The sequence below is a fragment of the Fundulus heteroclitus genome, unplaced genomic scaffold (assembly GCF_011125445.2).
Source record: "Fundulus heteroclitus isolate FHET01 unplaced genomic scaffold, MU-UCD_Fhet_4.1 scaffold_84, whole genome shotgun sequence".
NCBI classification, from domain to species: Eukaryota; Metazoa; Chordata; class Actinopteri; order Cyprinodontiformes; family Fundulidae; genus Fundulus; species Fundulus heteroclitus.
This window is the reverse complement of record NW_023397296.1, coordinates 895,493-921,468: the sequence shown is the minus strand read 5'-3', so window position 1 is coordinate 921,468 and position 25,976 is coordinate 895,493. Positions and strand designations below refer to the sequence as shown.

Genomic DNA, 25,976 nt, shown 5'->3' with positions numbered 1-25,976 from the left:
AGCCCTCAGACCTCAAAGCAAACATCCTGTGAACTGTGTGCTTTCTGTCTTAAAGGGGAGAAACAGTTTAGAGGTCAGAAGTACCTTATTACTTTCCATACAAATGCCAGATTAATATAACAATTATATTTTCCACAACAGAAACAAAAAGGATCATTGTCAGCAAGTTGCACTACTTACTTGGCTCGAAGCGAACTAAGTAGTTACAAGACGTTTCCAGATTTCTTCCAAGAAGGGACTTTGAAAGAAAAGCATGGAGAACTGGTTGATAGGCTGAGCAAAAGACAAGGACAGAATCATGAGGATTATTCCGAGGCTTGAGGTACCATGAAAGAGAACACTCAGGTATTGAGTGATTGGCAGCCGATGATGGTGGTTAACAGGTGCGTGGGGAAAACAACAACCAACAGCTGCTCCACACCGCCCTCTTGTGCCCACTTGATAGAATAACACCACCACACAAAGCAAAAGTAAAGTGATTATTCAGTATTTAACTGTATTTAAAAGAATACTTGAAAAAAAGCAATGGTTGTTCATGAACAAATGGCAAATTTGAATTCCTAACATTACTTTCTTATTGTGAAAAGGGATAGCAGCTAACAGATAGTGTGGCCCTCCCTGAGCTGCCACCTTACCGTGGTGGAGGGGTTTAAGTGTCTCAATGACCCTAGGAGCTATGCTGTCTGGGGCTTTAAGCCCCTAATAGGGTCACCCAAGGCAGACAGGTTCTAGACGAGGGACCAGACAAAGAACAGCCCAAAACCCCCTTATGATGAATACAATAAATGGACTCTGGCCTGGCTCCAGAGTGCTGTGTTCCCTCGCCCGGACACGGGTGAGGGAACACGGTACTCTGGAGCCAGGCCTGGAGGTGGGGCATGTTGGCGAGCGCCTGGTGGCCGGGCTTTTACCCTTGGAGCCCGGCCGGGGCTCAGCGTCAAAGAGGTGACACAAGTCCCCCTTCCAATGGGGTCACCACCTATCAGAGGGGCCAAAGGGGTCGGGTGCATTGTGCAATGGGTGGCAGTAGAGGGCGGGGACCTTGGCATTCCGATCCTCGGTTGCAGAAGCAGGCTCTTGGGGCATGGAATGTCACCTCTCTGGTGGAGACTAGAGATAGTTGGACTCACCTTGACGCATGGCTCTGGCTCTGAACGAGAGGGTGGCTTCCCTCCGCATTTGTGTGGGGGGATGGGTTCTGACTATTGTTTGTACTTATGCACCAAACAGCAGTTCAGATTACCCACCCTTTTTGGAGTCCTTAGGGGGGGTACTGGAGAGTGCCCCTCCTGGGGACTCCCTCGTTTTGATGGGGGAATTCAACGCTCACGTGGGCAATGACAGTGGGACCTGGAGGGGCGTGGTTGGGAGGAATGGCCCACCCGATCTGAACTCAAGTGATGTTCTGTTGTTGGACTTCTGTGCTCATCATGGATTGTCCATCTCGAACACCATGTTCAAGCCTAAGGGTGTCCACATGTGCTCTTGGCACCAGGACACCCTAGGCCGCAGTTCAATGATTGACTTTGTTGTCGTTTCATCTGACCTGTGGCCGCATGTCTTGGACACTCGGGTGAAGAGCTCTCCACCGACCACTACCTGGTGGTGAGTTGGCTCTGATGGTGGGGGAGGAAGCCGGGAGGAAGCCGAGATTCGCCCTGAGTAGCTTAAGGCTTGGGTGTTGTGGGGCTGTGTTGGTAAACCTGGCTCTGCAGCATTGCGTGGACATCGGGGTCAGTTCCCCTCGATTGGCAGACTGGGGTGGTGGTCCCCCTATTTAAAAAGGGGGACCAGAGGGTGTGTTCCAATTACAGAGGAATCACACGCCTCCCTGGTAAGGTCTATTCCGGGGTTGTGGAAAGGAGGGTCCGTCGGATAGTCAAATCTCGGATTCAGGAAGAACAGTGCGATTTTCGTCCTGGCCGTGGAATGCTGGATCAGCTCTACACCCTCAGCAAGATCCTGGAGGGTGCATGGGAGTTTGCCCAACCAGTCTACATGCGCTTTGCGGAACAGGAGAAGGCATTCGACCGTGTCCCTCGAGGGATCCTGTGGGGAGTATGGAGTACCAGGCCCTTTAATAAGGGCTGTCAGGTCTCTGTATGACCGGTGTCAGAGTGTGGTCCACATTGCCGGCAGTAAGTTGGACTCCTTTCTGGTGAGAGTTTGTCTCCGCCAAGGTTGCCCTTTGTCACGGGTTCTGTTCTTAACTTTTATGGACAGAATTTCTAAGCGCAGCCAAGGTGTTGAGTGGATCCGTTTTGGTGGCCTTAGGATTGCGTCTCTGCTATTCGCAGATGACGTGGTCCTATTGGCTTCATCTACAGCTCTCACTAGAGCGTTTCGCAGCCGAGTGTGAAGCGGCCGGGATGAGAATCAGTGCCTCCAAATCTGAGACCATGGTCTCGAACCGTAAAAGGGTAGAGTGCCTCCTCCGGGTTGGGGAGGATGTGCTGCCCCTAATGGAGGAGTTCAAGTATCGTATGGTCTTGCTCACAAATGAGGGGAAGATGGAGCGGGAGATCAACAGGCGGATTGGTGCAGCGTCTGCTGTGAAGCGGGCGCTGTACTGATCCGTTGTGGTGAAGAGAGAGCTGAGCCAAAAGGCGAAGCTCTCGATTTACCGGTCGATCTACGTTCCATCTTTGGTCACAAGCTTTGGGTCGTGACCGAAAGAACGAGATCCCGGATACAAGCGGCTGAAATGAGTTTTCTCCGTAGTGTGTCTGGGCTCTCCCTTAGAGATAGGGTGAGGAGCTCAGTCATCTGGGTAGGACTCAGAGTAGAGCCGCTGCTCCTCCACGTCGAGAGGAGCCAGTTAAGGTGGCTCGGCTATCTGGTCAGGATGCCTCCTGGACGCCTTCCTGGTGAGGTGTTCCGGACACGTCCCACCGGGAGGAGGCCCAGGGGAAGACCCAGGACACGCTGGAGGGACTATGTCTACCAGCTGGCCTGGGAACGCCTTGGGATTCCTCCGGAGGAGCTGGCCCAAGTGGCCGGGGAGAGGGACGTCTGGGCCTCCCTACTGAAGCTGCTACCCCCGCGACCCAACCCCGGAAAAGCGGAAGAAGACGGACGGACGGCGCCCTTATCCAGCATTACAGATGCTGCCGAACTCTCAATCTCTAAAATGCATTCTTGCACAAATCATTTCTGCACATACAAATGGTTTTTAAGGAATACTCACCTGTACACTGGGATCGCACACTGTGTCTTTGTCCTGCATTGTTTACATTTCAATTCTTGTACTGTTAAATCACTGCTGCACTTTACCATGTAACCTTATCTTATCCTGTAATCTACTGCAATTTACTGTAAATTTCAAGCTGTATGCAAACGAAATTTCGTTCTGTACGCACTCTATGCGTCTAAATTAAATGTATGCACAGCTCAACAGCACGTTGGCATGTTATGTTGGTTTGTCACGGCTGGGTTTATGGGTCATGAGTTGTAATCCTTTTCTTTCACCCCTTCTCACTCTCTACACTTTAATAGTTATTTTTCTTTCTTTATGTTATTTATCTGCTTCTTTCCTGTGGATCAGACAATCACAAGTATTTTATATGATGTTACCTGAGTCTATGTATATCTTCTATAGGGACATGTACTTTCCAGCTTCAGCTTCTCACTTACACCTATGGTCAGTCTAAGGTTTGTGACATGGAATATACATGGAGCTGGCACCAGAGAGAAAAAGTTGAAGATTTTTAACCAACTTAAAAGATTAAGGGCATATGTTGTCTTATTGCAAAAAACTCATAAGTCAGCTCGAACTGTAAGTGGTCTTAAGTAACCTGTGTTCCCTAATGTGTTTTCTGCCTGCTATAACTCTGGACAAAGAGGAGTAGCAATTTTAATCCACAAAAACGTTAGTTTTACAAAATTATAGATCCTGTACGTAGATTCACAATAAAGATATCCATACAGAACCAAAAGTTATGTATTTTCAGTATATATGGCCCAAATGTTGATAACCCCTCATTTTTCCACAAACCTTTCCATGCACTTTCAAAACACCTGGATTGCTCTCTATTTATTGGAGGTGACCTCAACTTTGGTCTAAATGAAGAAAAAGACAGGTTGAATACAACAGGGACGATCATTAAATGTAGTCAAACAATACATGAGTGACTGTGTTCGTTGCGATGCATGGCAAGCTTTTCATCCTAACAGTAAGGAATATGAGTATCTTTCTTTTTAAATGTCCATTATTCCTACTCCATTTCTCAATCAGCAGCTCGCTGCTGTCTGACTTTTTAGATGCGGTAGTACATCATATTGCTGTCAGTGATTATTCTCCTGTTTCTTTAACCATAATAAATTACAAAGTAACCCCACAACATAAAAGATGGAGACTTAATTAATCATTGTTTAAGGATGAAGAATTTATCAAATATTTTAAAGAAGAGTGGGCTTCATACTTGGAGTACAAGGATTTACCAGGGACATCAGCATCTAACCCCTCGGAGGCAGGAAAGCAGTGATGAGAGGTAAAATAATTTCATTCTCAGATAGAAAACAAAACGATTCAGGAATTAGAAGACAAAATTAAGTTTCTAGAAACCTCCCAGGAACAGGAAAAGCTGGGTAAAATCCGTAACACAAAATTAGAATTAAACAAATATATTCAAAAGCAAAATAAGCCAAAGTCTTTGAATAGAAACCTTTGAACATGGCAATAAGTCAGGAAGATTCTTAGCTAATCAGCTAAAAATAAATGAAGAAAAAACTATTTGCAGTTACAGACTCAACTGGTAATACATTACATGACCCTGAAAGTATAAACATCACCTGAGTTTTCTACAAATCCTTATACATGTCGTAAATAAACCCATCAGATAATGACATTGAGCAATTTCTGGATAAAATAACACTTGCTAAATTATCAGACAGTCAAACAATGACCCTGGATTAACAGCTGACAACAGTCGATATTCAGGAAGCATTCAAAAGTATGCCCAACAAAAAGGCTCCAGGTCCAGATGGATTTTCCAGCTGAGTTTTACAAAGAATTCTGGAATATTCTGGCACCAACCTTCCACAGAATGTTGCAGGAAAATCAAATGCCCGGCTAATATGAATTCTACTACCATTAGTCTCCTGCTTAAGCCAGGCAAAGATCTTGTGTTTTCTACCTACATCCCTTATTAATGCTGATATTAAAATAATCTGTAAAGCTCTTGCAAAGCGATGAGATAAAGTCACTCCTCTCATGATACACCCTGATCTACTTCTCTCCTGATCGACTTCTCCAAATTTGACTGGTTAATAGTTTTCAGCTTGTTAAACTAAAAAGACTCAATTTATATCAGATTTAAATGGGAGAAGTTAGAGCATTCACAAGGTTCCCAATCCAATAGTGATTCACAAAACAAGCAAACAGCACAGGGAAGCCAACAGTGTTGACTGTTCAAACGCAGCTCCATTAATGTGGCTTTCAGAGAGTCTTTTAAAGGGTTGAAGAAGGTCTTTATTGGTCCGTGGCTTTTGAAAATGGTCCACACAAGAGCTCATTATGTTGGAGGCGGGTCCAGTGTCCTTACAGCCAATCCCAGGCACATGCTGCCACAGTCATTTCTGCATGATTAAAGTAGAGCCCAGTCTGCACTACTTGCTGAAAATCGACAGCCGTAACAGTCACACACAATCTCTCTATATTGTTTTCCAGTCTCTTGTTCACATAGCCTGGCAGGCTGCGCATGCACATATGTGCACGTGAATAGCTGCCACTCAGGGCTTAGCCCCTCCCTGCCCATAAAATGCCACCGCCGGGCACAAAATGGTGGAGAGCACGCCCAGCGGATAAAATTGTTCTCTTGCTAACAGCGTTAAAAAGTTATGAGTTACTTACTACTTCAATCAATCAATCAATCAATCAATTTTATTAGTCAACTGCAATTTGCATTACAATCGAAATTTCAGTTCCAGTACAACCGTCCATCACATACACTTAACAAACATTTTGGGGGAACGATTGACTGAGGCCTTGCGTTGCCAGGAACACACCCAGTAGGCCGCTGCTAAATAGCGCAGCCGTGAGGTGCGTTCCCCAAACTGCCCCAGACCCCGCTTTACACGGGGTCCCTAGGCGCTGCCTTGAGATCTGTTGAAAAAAGATTTACACTGGGCGAGTGGAGGGAAAGAAAAAAAGACAGGTGCTGCACAATTTGTGTTTCCACACAAAATGTGAAGCATCCGACAAAAAAAACTCATTTGCACAAAAAGCACAATCAATGACGAGACACATAAGGCCCGTTTACACTACACTTTTTTAACCGAGCCGAGACCAGTCCGAGCTCGGTAACCGAGATAACTCTTGTGTGTAAATGGTCAGCAAACTGAACCAGACCGCGCTAACGATAACCGGACCGCGCTAACTGCAGACCAGTTCATCAGTAGGTCTCGGACTGGTTTTTTTTATCCCGGTTCCCTGAGAACGAGGAGCGCATGAGCAGACCGCGTCATGCCCTTACAGTCAGCTGACTGTCCGCGGGTTTCCCGGCGTGTCTGGCTGCACGTCCCGATTCACACTCCATTCAGACAAATTTCAGACATTCATAATAATACTAGCTTCCTTACCGTGCCACACGGTTTCCAGAGATGATTCTGCTTATGAACCTCAGCGTCTGTTGTTGTTTCCCGCGTCTGTAAATCCTTATTAGACGTTAATTTGTCTTATCCACGTCCCAAAAGCCGAATCTGTCTAACAATAACATCCTGAATGTGAAGGGTGCCGCCATTTTTGATTTGCTCGGTCCCGCCTTCAATCCCAGAGAGCGGTAGTAACGCAGATCGCCACTAGGAGGCGAGGAGCAACCAAGGAACCATAACCGAGATAACTCCTGTGTGTGTAAACGGCTGCATTTATCTCAGTTAACTGGACCAAGCTAGGACCGGTCTCGGCATGGCTCGGTTTTTAGGTGTAGTGTAAACGGGCCTATATATGCAGAAGGTAAACATTTGAGTTCTGGTCGGGTAAAGTCATCTGTATTTGTGAGCATATGTGTGTCTGGGTGCATGTTGTGTGGAAATCTGTATGTCCATGAAGGCCGTCCTCCGGCAGGCAAGTGTCCTTGATGGAAAGTCTTATCACTCTGCCGCTCCGGCTTGAATCCTCCACTAGACATGTTCCTCCAAAAGGTGATGCTGTTCTGCTGTGTGTTTATCCTTTGCACATATGAGCCCTGCCCTGGGGACAACTGACAGAGGTCATACAACAGCACCACTGGACCCTCTGACCACCGACAGCAGGCAATTCGGGAGAAGTGTCTTGTTCAAGGACACAACAATTGAGATGGTTAAAGCGCGGAATTGAACCAGCAACCTGCCAATTGCAGGAAAAATTTCCTAACGTCTGTGTCACTGTCACCCTTATCTATACTTATAATCAATCACATGATTGTCATAAAGTTTATGTGCTGTTCAGGTGGTGGATCAACAAAACAGCTCTCTCTGTTTCCACCATCTTCCTTGCAAAAGACATTCTTAGACCCATTAAAAGTCCTCCTCACTACTCTTAACATTTTTTCACTTTCAGAGTTCTTTTAAGGTCACATGTGCTTTGTAAGTAAGGTTTATCTTACCAAGGTAAAAGTCCGCGAAAAAAATTACATATTTTTCTTAAAATTATGTCGCCAAGAGTTACTTTTAGTCTTAGGATTCTTTGTGAATACGGGCACTGATGTTTTTTCTTGTGGAATTACTCAGGGGTCAAGGGAGTTTAGGGTGTGTAACTTTCTTTCTGGATCTAGAGAAGGTCTATAACTGTATTTCATAACTCTTGAAGGCCTTCACTGGAGCTGATCACAGCTGAGTGTGAAGTTGCCAGGATCAGAATCACTTCCTGAAATGACTCTATGGTCCTTTTGAAGGTCACAGTTCTCAATAAGACAAGGGTTTAATGATCCATATGGGACACGGGGGTTGACTACACATAAAGATATTTAATTCCCTCTCATATTTATTTGATGTTGGGTTTTGGTTAACTTCACCAGATTACCTCCAAATACTATGTTTTTGAACCCTTTGTGTATTATCATACAGAAAATATGTGTAAAGCAGTCTCCAGTTTATTATATCTCAATAATGAATAACTGTAGGGCTCTGTTCAGTTTTGTCTCAGATGTGGTGAGCCTGTACTATCACTCAGACCAAGATGTTCAGAAGGACCCAGAGCTACAAGCATGGACCAAAGATATATCACAGGAAGGTTTCGCTGAGCTTCCCGACTTTGGTAAGTAATTTGTATTCATTTTAGAGGGAGACTTCTTTTTTTAAATTTACTTTTTCAGAGTATATAAATAAGGTTCATGTCCAGTTAATAGGTGTAAAAACAGCATGTTAATTACAATAGAAATAGCCATCCATAAATCCATTTTCCAACACGCTTATCCCTATTGGTGTCACGAGGGGTGCTGGTGCCTATCTCCAGCTGTCAATGGGCGAGAGGCAGGGTATAATAGCAATAGCACATTTTATATTAGATTTTAGGTGAGAAACTTTTAATTTTCTCGCCAAGATAGCGCTGCGGGAAGCCTGATGTTCATACTTTCACTGTGTTAGTCATTGTTTGTACTGACGTATTTTTAATTTTCGTGGCGTTCGCCTGTCTGCTAAGCTCAAAACAACCGCGCCTGGCTTGACGGAGAAACCAGAACAGCTGAGCATCTTTATGTCAGGGCACTTTTACTTTGGCCCTCTGGGGGGAGCCTCGCTGGAAAATCAACCCCGGTTGCATAGTATACCTTTAAGGACTTGCATTGAAGACCCCTGCTATAGAGCATGGTATGCTTTTTGTCTTTCAAATTCTTTTCCCACTGATTTATAAATATAATTATCTGTCACTGGTAGCTTTAAATAATATAAAAATACACATACTTTAATTTTTTTTTTAAATTAATTTCCCAAAGAATTGTGTAGTTAAGATGATGTCAGCACTTTTGATATATGGTCACTTTTGACACAACCAGGACACTATTAGTTCTTAATTATTACAAACCCAGTCACCTCTACCACACCCTCACCACCATTCACTGACTACATATTCTTCAATACCCTAAAGTGTAAGACCACCTTTGTGTCGAAAAGAATAAAGAGAATGAGTAGGTCCTCTGGATGGGTTCTTCTTAGTTGAAACATTTTGTCTCATCTCTGACAGACTTCTTCAGTCTGAAGAGTTATAGGAAAAAAACTCAGCCTTATAAGCAGTACCTTTGCATAGTGGATCAAAAAGTTTAAGTAGGGGGCACTCTTGCACACGGAAGGGATGTGTCATGAACCCAAAATTGACACCACACACACGGGGCAATTTACTGAGAGTTTATTGAAAGGTAGATGAGCAGTGAATGATGAAACCAGAGAGGCAGGACTGGACTGGAACAGGGGTGTAGATGTGAGCAGGAGCTGATGGACCGGAGAGAGTTCTTGGGAGCAGGGCTGCTGGAGAACAGAGGCAGTAGGAGATCCGGGCGACGAGGCAGTGAGCAAACTAGGAGCTCAGAGGTGGCAGGATAATTCAGCAGCTAGCAAAAGTCTGTTGAAACTCAGAGGTGACAGGAAAATCCACAGTTAAACAGGCCTTACTTGAAGCAGTGGGGTAGCAGTTAAATCCAGCAGCAAGCACAGATGAGGCAGGTAAATCCAGCAGCAAGCACAGATGAGGCAGGTAAACCCAACAGCAAGCACAGATGAGGCAGGTAAACCCAACAGCAAGCACAGATGAAGCAGGTAAATCCAACAGCAGGCAGAGGTCTGTTGAAGCTCAGAGGTGACAGGAAAATCCACAGTTAAAAAGGCCTTACTTGAAGCAGAGGGATGGCAGGTAAATCCAGCAGCAAGCACAGATGAGGCAGGTAAATCTAACAGCAGGCTAAGGTAGAGACACAAAGGTGGCAGAGTTACAGTAGCAAGCAGGGGCAAACCAGGCTGACAGGCGTGGAGAGAGTAGAGTCTGATGACGAACCGGCAGGGAAGAGAAGACTGAGGGGGGCTTTTGTAGGGAGGCTGGCAGGTGGAGTGAGTTCTGACTAATTAGTGACCAACAGGTGAGACTGATAGCTGGGGGAGTGGATGGTGAGCTGAATGGGAGGAGGAGGGACTCAAAACTAACAGGCAAAAAGCCAGACTAAAACTAAACCATGACAGGATGTAGATGTGTTTTGTCAGTGCTCCTCTCCGTGACCTACAAAATCATCTTTATACTGTGCTTGTTTGTTGAATACATCATGTGATGCTATACATACATCCACTCCCTAAAGTGACTGTGGGTGGCTTTTGGCCTGGAGCTGATGTCATCAGATGTTGCCCAACCTTCACGGGGTGTTTCTACCCTTAACCGCTACACTCTCCAGCTGGCGGGTCAGCAGTGGTGGCCAGGTCACTGCCCATCATCTTGGTCATGCTGCCACCTTTATCTCCCCTGAGCCAGAGCAATTTAGCACCCTGCTAGAATGTGGGCCAGTGTCTCCCTCTTCCCGCACAACTTGCAGAGCGGGTCCTCCCTCAAGCCCCACCTGGCTAGGTTCGATGGTGACAATCAGGGAGATTGGTTTTTCCTGATTGCAGGGATCTGCTCGCCTTGGACATGCAGTTTGAAAGCCTCTGTTAGTTTCCCCTGCCTTATCACCATGCTCCGTGACCTCTTGGCCTTAAAAGCCATTCTCGCCCATGATGCTAAAGCCCCGAGAGTCTTCAGGATCCACCTTGCCTGCACATGTGCTGTGGTTTTTATGGTGAGGTCATCCATGAATCTTTTCAGTGGGGGTTGTCTGCTCCCTGCTGCTGTAACTGGTGCTGCTGTAATCAGGAGGTTCATCCCCATGATGAACAGAATGGGGGATACTGTGCGTCCTGTTTGACTATAGACCACAAAGGTGTGAGTAGATATCGCCCTAAGAACTTTATCAACTTGAAAATCCAAAATGCTGAAGCCAAACATCTCCAGCAAAGACAAATCCACCTACAGCCAAGCTACTGAAGCTGGAGCTAGTACCACAGATAGTTGCGGTCCTTGTAGCGACCCTCCCTCTAGGCAAGCCTCCAGATAAAACTTACGAAATGTTTAAGGAACTGTGCAAAGAAGTGTTATAGTTAATCTTGCGCTGCATTAATGAGCATTTCGAGTTTCAGTAACTCCCAGCCTCACAGACTGAATTACAGACTATTGTGGCAAACCAGGATCAAGCTACTAGTGACCTAGACATCTGCGTGCTTGAAGGTAAATGCACTGAGCTGGCAGGACGCAACACTGAACTTCATACCAAGATACTTGACCAGGAGGCATGCTCTCAAAGTGGTGTTTCGGGCTATAAGGTGAATTTGGAAAAGAGCAAAATTATTTAATTGACAAATTTTGATCACTCTGAACTCCAGCACACAACTCGATTTAGGTGGCCTATGACTTGTATAAAATTATTTGGGGAATTTGTGGACAACAACCTCAAAAACCTGTACCTGTCCACTGCTCAGTAAGATTGAGGATGATTTGCGTACATGGATGGGCTTGCCTCTCATCTTGATGGGAAGAGTTAATTGTATAAAAATTGATATACAACCAAGGTTGCGATATTTGTTTCAATCCAAGCCCATTCCATCACCACAGTCGTTCTTCAAAGCTCTCAATTGATATGTCAAACAATTTTTATGGAATTGTAAGGTACCCCGGATATCCATGGTAAAGCTAACATGGGATTATGGTTTAGGGAGACTTCGACAACCAAGGTCTAAAAACTCATCCCTTTTTGAGGGCAGGGATGCTTCCTCCTAGATACAAAACAGATTGCACCTACTGGAAGAAAGGGTCCACAGTGACTTTATTTATAAGCATAATCCTTTGATTGTAAACAGATAATCCCATATTGAGGCATCTGATAAAAATCTGGTATGAGATTCACAAAAGTCTTAGATTGAAGGTGCGAATGTCACCTAAAACACCTTTAAAAAGCAAAATTAACTCATACCCATGACTCTTGATAATAAGATTCTGGACTTATGTCATCATAAGGGAAACCAACATTTGGAGGATTGCTTCGATAAAGGACTTATCTCGTCATTTGAACACCTGAAGAGGAAATATAAATTGCTTAATCAAACCTTTTTTCTGTTATCTCCAATAAGATCCTTTTTGAGAGCTAGTTGGTGTCCTGAAATGACTCTGTCTATCATGAATGAAGTTGAAAGGGTTCTTTATGTTGGGAACACACACATATTTATTTCTAAATGTATTTCCTGTTGTTGGATGAAGGCCCCAAACCAGGTTTGCCTAAGTTTGAAATTAAATAGGAGTTAGACCTCAACGTTAAAATTGATAAGCAAATTTGGACAGAATTTTGTAAAAACAGCCTTTCAGGTATTATCAACCGGTATAGATTTGTTACTGTTTGTTGACCATGCTGCGGTCACCCCTGGTCCTTTATTGAATAATGTGGTGTTTCTACTGTATACTTCTGTAGCAGTAAATGAAACCATAATTATAATTACCATATTTAATCTAAAATGCAGAGAAAGGCTTCGGTTCACTACTGATCTTTTACACAACAATGCTGACATTAGTTAAGAGAGAGAGAGAGAGAGTGTGTCCTGATTGATTCCCCACAGGCCTTTTAAAGGATCAGATGTGTTCGCCCATTCAGGGGCATGATAACAGTCTTTCTTTCATCACATTGGTGGAGAGGACTTATAATGCATACATGTCCCAGCCGACACGTTTATCCAATCAGTCATTCCGTCCAATCTAAGTATGTCAACTTCTGGCCTCCAGAGTTCGTTTATCTGTGATCTCCATGGTAACCGATAGTGCAGTCCAGTCTCTGGAGTCACATAATCTCTTACCATTCCCCCTGTTGATGTGTCCCAAAAACATATCATAAAAAACTGTCCAAATGTTCGTTTGAGAAAGAACTGACGCCCTCCTCCTGGTCTCGGCTCCTTAAGTAGGTGCCTTAATCAGCCAAGACGCAAAACACCTGCACGTCACACCCTGTAGCAGAGAGAGAGGGAGAGAGACCCACACTTAGACAAGCAGCATGACAGCACCTCCCCTCTAACGAACGCCCCCTGGCGACCGTCCCAAGGACGATGCCTCGAAGGCCGAGATGAGGTCGGGATCTAAAATGAAGGAGCGCGGAACCCAGGAACGTTCCTCAGGGCCGTAACCAGCCCAGTCGACCAGATACTGGAGGCCACGACCCCGTGGTCTGGACGCCACAATACGGTCCACCGTAAAGGCGGGATGCCCGTCCACGATCCGGGCGGGTGGAGGGGGTCTGGACAGTGGGCACAACGGGCTAGAAGTGACAGGTTTAATCTGGGACACATGGAAGGTTGGGTGAACACGGAGGTGAGGCGGGAGCTTGAGCCTGACTGCAGTGGGACTGATGATACGGTCGATCTGTAAGGGACCGAGGAACTTGGGACCAAGTTTCTTCGTCACAGCTTTCAATGGGAAGTCACGGGACGACAGCCATACCTGCTGTCCGGGAGTGTAAGCAGGTGCCGGTAAGCGTTTGCGATCGGCATATCTTTTGTTTTGGGCTGAGGTGTGTTCGAGGGTGGCTTTGGTCCGGTCCCAAGCCTTACGGCAGTGATGGAGGTGTGACCTGACTGAGGGGAGGACTGAATCCGGGAAAGAGGAGGGTAGGAGGGAGGGCTGGTAGCCAAGGGAGGCTTCGAAAGGGGACAATCCAGTGGCGGCAGAGATCCAGGACATGGGAACGATGGGTTCTGGACCTATGGGTTCGGAGATGGTGGAGAACTGTCGGGACAAGGCATTGGTTTGACATTCTTGGAGCCCGGGCGGTAGGTAATAGTAAAATGAAAGCGTGAGAAAAATAATGCCCAGCGGCTTTGCCGGGAATTGAATCATTTGGCTGACTGAATGTAAGAAAGGTTTTTATGGTCAGTCCAGATTATGATGGGCAACTCCGTTCCCTCTAGCCAATGACGCCATTCTTCTAGGGCCAGCTTGATGGCGAGAAGTTCTCGGTCTCCCACATCATAGTTTCTCTTAGCTGGGGAAAAACGCCTAGAAAAGAAGGCACAAGGGTGGAGCTTCCCATCAGAAGAAGACATCTGCGACAGAATTGGCCCCGGTTCCGGAATCCGTGGCGTCGACCTCCAAAGTGAATTGGGCCGTAGGGTCGGGGTAGGTGAGAATGGGAGCCTGAGTGAACCTCTTCTTGAGGAGTTGGAAAGCTTGATCAGCAGCTGGTGTCCAGGTAAAAGCTAGCTTAGTGGAGGTGAGGGCAGAAAGGGGTGATGCAATGACATTGAAGTTCTTAATAAACACCCGGTAAAAGTTGGCGAACCCCAGGAAGCGTTGGAGATCCTTCCGGGACTTGGGTGTGGGCCAGTCCTCCACTGCCTTAACCTTGGCCGGGTCGGTCTTCACCTGTCCACCCTCGAAGATGTAGCCAAGGAAACCGATGGACTTGCGGTGGAACTCACATTTCTCAGCCTTGATGAACAGGTGATTCTCGAGGAGTCGTTGGAGGACCTGACGGACGTGCTGTAGGTGTTGGCTGGGATCTTTTGAGAAAATAAGAATGTCATCAAGGTAAACGAAAACAAAGTGGTTGATGAAGTCCCTGAGAACATCATTTATAAGGGCCTGGAAAACGACGGGTGCATTGGTAAGGCCGAAGGACATGACTAGATACTCAAAATGGCCCGAGCGGGGTCTTGAAGGCTGTCTTCCATTCGTCTCCTTCACGAAAACGGACGAGATGTTAGGCATTGCGGAGATCCAGTTTAGTGAAGACAGTTGCGCCCCTAACCGTCTCAAAGGCGGAAGCCAACAGGGGTAAGGAATACTTGTTTTTGACTGTTATCTGGTTTAGGCCTCGGTAATCTATACAGGGACACAATTATAAATCTCCATGGTGCCCTGTTCAGACTGAGAAAGTTTATACAGGCATGCAGATGGTAAAGGAGCTCCAGGGAGAAGGTTTATTGAACAATTATAAGGACGGTGAGGCGGTAGGCTGAGGGCCAGATCCTTACTGAATACCCACTGGAGGTCATGATACTCGGGGGGGGGACCTGGGATAGATCAGGAGAAGCCTCAAGACAGGCAGAGCCAGCCGAAGAACGAGGAAGGGCTGACTGTAAACATGAGGCCAGGCAACTGGTGCTCCATGTCTCAAATCGTGACTCCCTCCAATTAATATGGGGGTTGTGCACAGCCAACCATGGATGCCCTAAAACTACAGGCCAGTGTTTAGTGGGGAAGACAAGAAACGAGATGTTCTCGTGATGATTACCGGAAGAAATAAATTTCAGTGGAACGGTCTGGTGCGTAATAGTGGATAAGGGCCTGCCATCCAAGGCAGCGACCGAAATGGGGGAAGGTAGTAAACGAACAGGGACGCGCAATTTATTAACTAAGCTAGGATCTATTAGACTTTGCTCAGAACCAGAATCAACAAGGGCTGTGACTAGATGTTGAGCGTCTAGGAAGCAGATAACGGCTTGTAACGCTAACCAGGGGGCCGGGTTTTTAGAGCATACGCCCGCCAGTATCCCCTGGATTACTGGCGGACGGGATCTTTTGGGCGAACAGGACAGTTTAACCTAAAATGCCCTAAAGCGCCACAGTAAAGGTATAGTCTTGCCCTCATACGCCTATCCTTTTCTTGGGGGGTTAAATTGGCGTTTCCTAATTGCATAGGCTCTTCCAACCGGCGTCATCAGGAAAAGACTGAGGTGACCCATTAAACACCAAGGAGCACTGCAGTAGAAAACCCCTGGATTTATTTAACTCACCGAAGAAGGGTTCGGGGGTAGGGGTGGAAACCCCGACACCGGGGACTGTAAGCGACGCGGGATCAGCGGGAGGCTGGGCTGCCGGTGGAGGAGTGGAGGTAGGCTGAATCACGCTTAAATGGTTTCTTAGGTCCTGAAAACCATGGGTCAAAACATTCATCATCTGCACGAGTTGGTTCTGTTGTTGGCTCATAGACTGAAGAAGGGTCTCATGTTGCCCTAACAATTGTCCTTGATGAGTGACCGCGCTCCGTAGTTGCTCCCCAGAGTCGGGATAGTAAGTTCTTTCTGTCATATTTGAAAGAAACAACTCTGAATCAGGCAACAACGGAGTCAGTCAGTTCCAATAAGAAAATGATTCTTTATTGAGCAAAGGGGGTAATGCTTCTGGCCGGATTGTTCTTGGTTCTGCTGGGAAAGATGAGGGCAGTGGTAAATGACAGGGCTGAGATTGATGGGAAGGTGGAGAGGGCTGAACTCACGGAGGCTGGTGCTTGGCAGGGGTCCGGGGGGAAGTGTGTCTTTGGTCCAGGTGTTATCCAGTGACTCTCTCCAGTGTTGTTAGAGATGGAGGGTGGTCAGGCAGGTGAGTGCAAAGAGGAGGACCCAAGCAGACTGACAGTCAGAGGGCTCCAGGCCTCGAAGAGAGTCCAGGCTTGGAAGCTTCTAGGATTCTTGGTCGATTTTCTGGAAGAGATCGAAAGCACAGGGTTAGGGTTGGCTTGGAAGAACTCGGGACGGAGTTTAAAGTCGGTCATGTACCACGCTGGTAGCAAGAAAGAACTGACGCCCTCCTCCTGGTCTCGGCTCCTTAAGTAGGTGCCTTAATCAGCCGAGACGCAAAACACCTGCACGTCACACAATGTAGCAGAGAGAGAGGGAGAGAGACCCACACCTAGACCAGCAGCATGACATGATTGCTCAAAAGAATGTTCCAGTGGACCCTGAACTTTGTTTATTGGGGAACTTTACAAGTATACGCCTTTTTCTAAACAAAGCACAACTCAAATTCATTGAAGTTATTCTATGTGTGGCTAAGAAGTACATTGCAGCATCATGGAAACCTGACTCCCCTCTTCCCATTGGCAGGTGGTCTGTTGAGATGAAGAGTTGCATCCCTCTGGAAAAAAACTTACAAATTGTCTCAAAAAACGATATAAAACGTTTTGTTTTTTTTTAATTTGGCAGACATATTTAGACCATATTGGTACATCTCTCACACAAAGTACCTAATGTAATTACTTGTATTAATCTTATACACTGACCTTTTTTTCCTCATGAGTGCTTTTTCCTTTCTTGCATTATGTTATGTTAGTATACTGATGTGTTTATATACATTGAATATATTAAAAAAAGTGAAAATAAAATATAAAAAACAAGTTTAAGTGTGACAATCAAAACTAGTTGATCGTATCCAGAAGAGCACAATCGGTTTACCAACCGATCGTTAGTGCTACGATAGCCGCTAATTGTTCCTAGGGCGCTGAGTCATGCAATAACAGCATTGTAAGAGGGGGAAAGTTGGACCCGGAGGCCACCCCTCCTGTTTAACAACAGGTGGTTTCTCTTCACAAAAATGGCTCCCTTTACTCCTCTTTAAAACCAATGTTCCTCTCTATCCAAGATGTGAACATCTTCATCCCTACCCGTACTTGCGGTTTGACTTCCATCACCCCTAGAGCACAAGTTAAACACAGATTACTGGATAAATGTGTGCTTCTGTGCTTTTTGTCTGTCTTGTTGTGTCTCTGCTCTATCTTCTGTAACCCCCAGTCGGTCGAGGCAGATGACCGTTCATATTGAGCCTGGTTCTGCTGGAGGTTTTTCCTTTCCGTTGATGGGGAGTTTTTCTTTCCGCTATCATTTCATGCTTGCTCAGTATGAGGGATTGCAGCAAAGCCATGGGCAATGCAGACGACTCTCCCTGTACGCTTCTCCAGGAGTGAATGCTGCTTGTTGGGACTTTGATGCAATCAACTGGTTCCATTATATAGGAAATTTTTGACCAATCTGAATAATATGATTGAATTTGACTTTGTAAAGTGCCTTAAGATGACATGTTTCATGAATTGGCGCTATATAAATAAAATTGAATTGAATTTAATCGAATTGAAAGTTAGGAGGAGAAACTGAGTAGGACCTACTGTATTTTTTGGACTATAAGACTCACCTAAAATCCTTAAATTTTATAATCCGGTGCATTTCATATATGATTACCGTACTTGTTGAGATGCATCAGGACATCTTTGTGTCATTTTACATCTTTTACTTAAAGGAGCAATAAGAATTTCATTATTTTAGATAGAAAGAATTAAAAAATTGTTTTGTGAAGAACTAAAGGTGTGTTTTTAGATGGACTATGGAATGACATCACACACACTCTCTCTGTGTTCTCCAGTCTCTAGTTTACATATCCGGGCCAGCCGTGCGAGCATGTACGTGCATGTGAACAGCTGCGCAGGGCTTAGTGCTCCCTGCTCATAAAATACTATAGCACCCTCAGAGCAGAGAGCACATCCAGGGGACTCAAATTTTCACTCAAAACAGCATTATAACGTTTTGAGTTACTTACTTCTTCACTAGACATATTCCTCTGAAATTCTGTGCATTTATCCTTTGCAAATATGTCCATACGAAGTGACGGATCAGAAGGGGAAGTGGGAGTGGTTTGCAGCTGGAGTGAAGATAGAGAAAGGCGTGACTTATCACACATCTTGTTTTGGTCTACAGTCAGTGCCAAAGCCCCACCTAGTGGTGAAATATCACTTAATGACACAACAACAGTCATGGACTTTCACCTTACCAATCTTGTAAATTTTCCATTTTCATTTCTCAGATTTTGTAATTCAAGCTGAAGGATGCCGAAGCTATAAGTAAATAAATCATCGGTTGTTCATCACACCGTGCCCCAGCATGATACAAAAATGGCCAAACAGGGTGAAGTTGAACAAGCTGGTCTGATGTGCCTTCTTAATAATTAAAGAGACCGGACCAAAGCGAGTTGCTCTCCGAAACACCTTAACACAGAGTTGAAAAAGGGGGAACTTAAACTCTTGCCATTATTTGTATATTAACAAGGAATTTAGACTAATCCACTTTATATGTAGCATAGCTGAATGATTTGTCCCCTTTATATCATCGTCTTACATTCTACCTGAATACATGTTTTGGAAAGACTACACTTTTCACTAATATTGCTGTATTTTGGATGAAACCTAAAATATTAACTGGATTTTTTTTTCAATTTACCATTAGCCTATGTAATCTGAAGCTTATCTGATCTCACTTAAGCAATATAATAACTCCCCTCTTCAGTGGAGGAGCAAAAGAAGAGAGGAGGATCATAGTAACATAGAATTTTCTTTCTTCTGTGTTATGTGTTATGGTTACATTTTTAGGTATGCCAAATAAGCTCAGCACCAAAGAGGAACTCTCCACTCTGTTGACTGTGGCCATCTTCACCAGCACAGCTCAGCATGCTGCAACTAACAATGGACAGGTAACGAAAATTAACTCAACACAACAAGCTCTGTATTTTCCAAACCTAAGACACAGCTTTAAACCATTTAATGATGTATTGGAACTGAAATGCTGCTCCATCTACAGTCTCCACTACAACCAGTGTTTTGTTGTCTTTAGTTTGATTGGTGTGCCTGGGTACCCAATACCCCATGCACCATGAGACTACCGCCGCCATCAAACAAAGATGCTGTGACTATGGAAATGATCATGGCCACGCTTCCTGATGTGGGTCAATCTTGTGTGCAGATGGCTATCACATGGCACCTGGGACGAGCACAACCAGATGCAGTGAGTTTTCAACCATGTTATACAATTACACCTGAAGATTATTATTAATTATAATTGGCAATTATAATTCAATAATATATCATTCAAAATCAAAGGATAGCTATAACGAAAGTTAATTCAAATGGTTGTGATCAAGGTTTATGAGCCTGTAATGAATAGCACTAACAATTGGTTTATTAATTAGCAGTTATGAACTTATTTATGTCATGATTTTGTCTTGGATGAACCCGAGCACAGCACACACACATACACAGAGCTGGTTTCCAGAGTTTATTGAAGCAGCAGGAAGTGGACGATGAAAGCCAGATTCATTTTACCAGACGGAGGTTGCAGGGGTACAGGAAATGGCAGACGAGAACAGACTGGAGCAGACAGGAACAGGACCAGGAGACGAGCAGGAACAGGACAGGCATGGTGTTCAGGAGTCTGCAGACGAACCGGTGATCAGGGAGAGACTAAGGTGAGTATATATACTGGTGAGAGCAGGTGGAGTGAGTCCAAGATGATTGCAGCCTGCCTGGTGCTCCCAATCAGGGCTGCACTGGGGAAGGAGCCAGAAAATTTTCAGAATGCAGCCTTCAAGCTGCATCGTGACATCCCCCCCCCCTCAAGTTCGGCTTCCAGACGACCAATAACCACCTTGCCTGGGCGGGAGGAGGGGGTATCCAGATGGGGGCAAAAACAAAACAAAAAGCTGGAACCTTTCAGGCCCAGGTACCTCTCGGGCGCAGTAACCTCGGGAGCGCAGGATCCCTTGTCGCCGCAGGAACCAAGTGGACGCGGGGAAGGCGTCGGAACCCATGAGTGCAGGACCCTTGAGAGCGCCGGAACCCTTGAGAGCGCCGGAACCAGACGAACCATAGGCGGGCGTCGCAGCAACGACCCCGGCAAGACGAACCAGAGGCGGGGCATCGTGGACTACAATCCCAGCGAGACGAACCAGAAGCGAGACGTCGCAGAACAGTGACCCAGGTGAGACGAAACCAGAGGCGAGGCGTTGCGGCACAGCGACCCAGGCGAGACGAACCAAAGGCGGGGCATCGTGGACTACGATCCCGGCGAGACGAACCAGAGGCGAAGGCACCCATGGAGATCTTGGGCTGAAGCGGAGACAAATACAGAGTCCTGCCAGCTCCTGAAACAAGCTCTGTGTGTGACGGGGTTCATCCTTTGACCGGTTCGTTCTGTCATGATTTTGTCTTGGATGAACCCGGACACAGCACACACACACACACAGACCTGGTTTCCAGAGTTTATTGAAGCAGCAGGAAGTGGACGATGAAAGCCAGAGTCATTTTACCAGACGGAGGTTGCAGGGGTACAGGAACTGGCAGACGAGAACAGACCGGAGCAGACAGGAACAGGACCAGGAGATGAGCAGAAACAGGACAGGCATGGTGTTCAGGAGACTGCAGACAAACCGGTGATCAGGGAAAGACTAAGGTGAGTATATATAGTGGTGAGAGCAGGTGGAGTGAGTCCAAGATGATTGCATGCTGCCAGGTGTTCCCAATCAGGGCTGCACTGGGGAAGGAGCCAGAAAATGTTCAGAATGCAGCCTTCAGGTTGCATCATGACAATTTATAGCAGAAAGTGTTATATAATCAGTTGTTGACTGGTTAGACAACGTTGATAACTTTAATTAGGCCCGAGCAGCGAAGCGCTGCGAAGGCCTATTGTTTCTGTGTTGTTTCTTATTAGGCCCGAGCAGCGAAGCGCTGCGAAGGCCTATTGTTTCTGTGTTGTTTCTTATTATTAGGCCCGAGCAGCGAAGCGCTGCGAAGGCCTATTGTTTTTTTCTGTGTTGTTTCTTATTATTATTTTTATTCTGCCCCCCTAAAGAGGGGCCTTTTTGGGGGCTTTATCATACTCAAAAACTCACCAAACTTTGCAGATGCATGGTGACTGTTTAAAAATTTTGTATTTTAAGGTCGTCACAAAAATCAAAAGAAAAATGCCTCAACGGCGCCACCTAGCAATTTTCAAAGGACCCTTTGCTATTCACTTACTTCATCGTAGAGACATGTGATTTGGTACAGTGGTAGAGCTCACCAAGACGCTCAGAATTTACAATTAATGTCATTGTGCAAATATCACAGGAAGTCGGCCATTTTAGATTGAATGTCTGATTTTGACCCCATTTTTGACGTGTACAGCAGTGGTATTTGATCGAACTCCTCCTAGAGATTTTGAGCGAGTGGCTTGAAACTCGGTCAGTCTGATCATAAGGCATGGCCAATTAAAAGTTATCAAAAAGGTGAGTTTTTGAGCTTGTTGAAGGGGCATTAGCAGGGGTCAAAGTTCACCTACTCGCCACAAAAATAAAACTATTATATCTCCTACACAGAAACACACAGAGGCACCAACGTTCTGTGATTGATCATCATCGGGTCTTCTTTAATATCCAATGGTCAAATGATGACATCACTTAGGCCACGCCCCCTGACAACAGGAAGTGTCATGTTTTGCTGTAAACTGTCGCTATGTTACCCCTCTGAGCGACACCTAGCAATTTTCAAAGGACCCTTTGCTATTCACTTACTTCATCGTAGAGACATGAGATTTGGTACAGTGGTAGAGCTCACCAAGACGCTCAGAATTTACAATTAATGTCATAGTGTAAATATCACAGGAAGTCGGCCATTTTAGATTGAAGGTCTGATTTTGACCCCATTTCTGACGTTTACAGCATTGGTATTTGATCAAACTCCTCCTAGAGATTTTGAGCGAGCGGCTTGAAACTCGGGCAGTCTGATCATAAGGCATCGCCAATTAAAAGTTATCAAAATGGTGAGTTTTTGAGCATGCTGAAGGGGCGTGAGCAGGGGTCAAAGTTCACCTACTCGCCATGAAACACAAAACTGTTATATTTCATACACAAAAACTCACAAAGCCACCAAACTTTCAGTAGTTGATCACCACTAGGTCTCCTACAATATCCAATGGTCAAATGATGACATTGCGTAGGCCACGCCCCCTGACAACAGGAAGTGTCATGTTTTATTGTTAACAGTCGCTATGTTACCCCTCTGAGCTAATCAACATGAAACTGTGTCCACAGACAGAAGACATGTTGCTGTGTTGTAGATTGCAGGTCCAACTGGATTCCATGTAGCAGTGCGGCGTGGCGGTGTGGCGAAGTCACCTGAAACACCGCTGCCATATGTCCAGACTTCCATAGGATATTGACAAATTTAATAAAAAGTAACTTAAAATTACCTTAAAAGGACAACATTTTTAAAAGTCAAAAGGCTTATTTAATGCTTTGAGAACATCTCTTCTATTCGGCTACAAAATCAACCAAAACAGGATGATCTTTTAAGCTATAAGACCATTTTTAAGATGTCAATACATAGATTTTAAGATGGTGGGTCGCCACTGCCTCCGGTGGCCAAATGCATCGCTGCATCAACTGATCTGCACCAGTTTAATCTCGTCATGGCAAATTATTTTTCTCTTCATGTGTGGCCCTAATACTCCATCGTAAGAACACCGCTGTCGTTACCTGCGGGTCCCTGGGGGAATTTTTTAATAATGCTCACGCATAGATGTGTAATACTTCTCATTGCAATTCAGACAGGCGCAGACTGCACCGTGCAGTTCATTTTAAAGAGGGCAGTTTTGGCGCATATTCCGATAGAAATGGGCTGCGGGGAGCCTAAGTGTGTTGTCGTGGGTGTGTTTACCCGCTGCAGGTAACCGCTGTGAAACAATCAGAAAGATTTCCTTGATTAATAACATCTTTATGGAGCGCTGGACTTATTGTTACTATGTGCTGCTTTACCAGTTTCTCTCTCTCTCTCTCTCGCTCGCTCGTCAATCGGACAAAAATCAAACTGCTTCGTGTTTGTATTTGAATTGTGCGTCAGACTCAGATTTAGAAGTGTTGTTACGACGTTTGAGCTGTAACTGCAACTGTTATATATATCTTGTAACTTTACTGAATTTTCAGCTTAAGAAGATTGGGTTTGACAGACAACACCAACTGTCCCCTGAATCCAGTGCACACAATACCACAACAGACCTCATCACGCTCTACAGTACATCAAGAAAACTAATCAACTAAAACAAGTTCACGAGTGCACTTGTAATTAAGTTAATCCATATTTGTGTGTCAGGGTGTCTAAGCACTCTCCAGAATTTGACATCTCAGCAGAACCTGTAATAATTATAGAAAGTAACGTTATAGTTGTTCTGCCTTTTGTTAAGACAGCAAGGAATTCATGTCGTGAATACATTACATAAATAAGATATTAATTAATTCTTAGTCAGAGGAAATCCATGGTAAAAACTGTTAGAAACGTTTTGGGTTCATATTTAATCAGAGTGAGACAACACAACTTTGTTAGATCTCTATGTGAATTACATGAGATAGTGAGTGCTCTCACCTTAAATCAGTGCTTCTCAATTATTTTTCTGTTACGCCCCCCCGAGCAAGAGAAACTGTTCGCGCCCCCCCCCACTCCCACCGTGAACTATCCATCGCTGCAATAACTTTTATCCTTATTAACATTAAAGAAAAGAAGACATATGGTCAAAACTTACAAGAATACTTTATTAAATTGTGTTTAAGAAATTAAAAAAAATAAATAAATCCTCGTTTAAAAACTGTAAACATGTTTGACCAACTAATTGCAACCCATTGCAAAATTAAATCAGATCAATAAATATTTAATTATTATATAACTAATAAACTACAAAAACGATATACTATATATATATACTATATATATATACTATATACTATAAACTAAAAAATAATAACTAATATATATTCAGTTCAGCAACATTAACTCAGGAGCACAATATATAAAACAGTTGAACCTACAAACCAAAATGAATTAAACAATTTGTGCTCATTTTTTCTTTCTTTTTTTGATCAAAATGAGGAGCAGTACAGCTCCTCTGCTATGGTGTGGGGCTTTTTGCACGCGCAATTTGGTACGCCACCTTATATAATGCTAACAGCGCTCGATTGTTTACTGAAGTAAGCCTCACAAAGCGGATGACTGTTGGCAATATTCAGCACGTTTCGCTGAAAAAACTCTAGTGGCTTATCGGCGTGATTGGGGTGTAACGTACTTAGGTGGGCGCCTAATTTATTTGGCCTCATGCTGTCCGCTGCGAGCATTTTTAGACACACCAAACACAGCGTCTTTTCCTTTCTCCAACTTATCACCGTGAAGCCAAGCGCTAAATACGCTTCGTCGTATTTCCTCTCTTAGCTTTCGGGTGACTTCTTTTGTCTCATTATCTTTGTCTCTCTCCCCGCTTTCCCTTTCATCCCCTGTTAAAAACTTTTTCATGTTGGGGTTGTTATGTTGATAACGGAGGCTGTAGACATAACGCAGACGGAGCGTTCTGTTGACTCAACATTGGTAACCAAGGCAAACCTGTAAGTCGTAAAATGTTGCACTGTCGCAACGTGAACAAAGTACAATGAGAGCGCCACTGCCCTACTGTAGTGGATGCGTAATTACACTTTATGGCCAAAAAAAAAAAAAAAAAAAAAAAAAAAAAGCCTGTTCCCCAGGGTCACACGCGCCCCCCCAGGTATTGCACCGCGCCCCCCCTAGGGGGCGCGCCCCACCATTTGAGAAGCACTGCCTTAAATAAAAGATCTTTTGACGTATTTTTGCTCTGGTAAAAGCTGCTTTTCAGCGATGAGCTAGGGAAACTGCTAATGTTGAAGTTGAATTTGTTCTACACGCTTCTGCCTTGGAAAATATTCGTCTTTTTACAAAAAGAATGTTTAAAGCCAGATTTGTGAATAAAGGTTATTCAGAGAACGCAAGAAAAGGAAGCTTTGTGTGGGGACTTTTGTCCCAGCTGTCTAGCTGCATATGGCCCCAGGACAGCACAATAGTTTTCTTGAGGTATAATTTTGGAGAAGTAGAAACAAGTATTAATTTCAAAAGGTAGTAAAAGAGGAAAAGGTTTTTACAAAATCTTAAAATGTTGGATAGTTGTTATTCCATCTTGCTGTGAAAATTGGTGAAATCATTTTTAATGCTTAGATATAAATTGCAAGGTAATTACTAAATTGCAGTTTCTTGAAAATGTTTTTTGGCATGCCATACTTTATATTTATAGGTAGCCAGATGTGCATAATAAAAAGTGGAACTAAAAGCTGGTCTAAAATTTTTATGGAGCTTTAACTTGCTAAGAGTAATAACGTAGATGATTATATCTTTAAAATGAGATAACTGTCTCATAAAATGTGATAGTTTTACTTGGTCTAAAGAGATGATTCACTTCAATGTTATTATATAGCGCCAATTCATGAAATAATCATCTCAGGCACTTTACAAGTCAAAATCAATCAGATTATACAGATTGGGTCAGATTATACACATTGTCAAACAATTCCTATACAAGAACCAGTTCATTGCATCAAAGTCTTACAA

The 25,976-nt window shown here is 44.5% G+C and overlaps 1 protein-coding gene across 1 annotated transcript in view; it reads left to right on the top strand.

Moving 5' to 3' along the window:
* alox12 (arachidonate 12-lipoxygenase) overlaps positions 1-19,569 on the top strand; it is a gene marked incomplete at its 3' end in the record, with an annotated part of 121,759 nt that extends 102,190 nt beyond the window's left edge. The window contains 3 exon segments of the mRNA XM_036134515.1: positions 8,112-8,233; positions 19,158-19,258; positions 19,399-19,569. Coding sequence (XP_035990408.1) covers positions 8,112-8,233; positions 19,158-19,258; positions 19,399-19,569 — 394 coding nt within the window.
* Between the last annotated feature and the right edge of the window lie 6,407 nt (positions 19,570-25,976).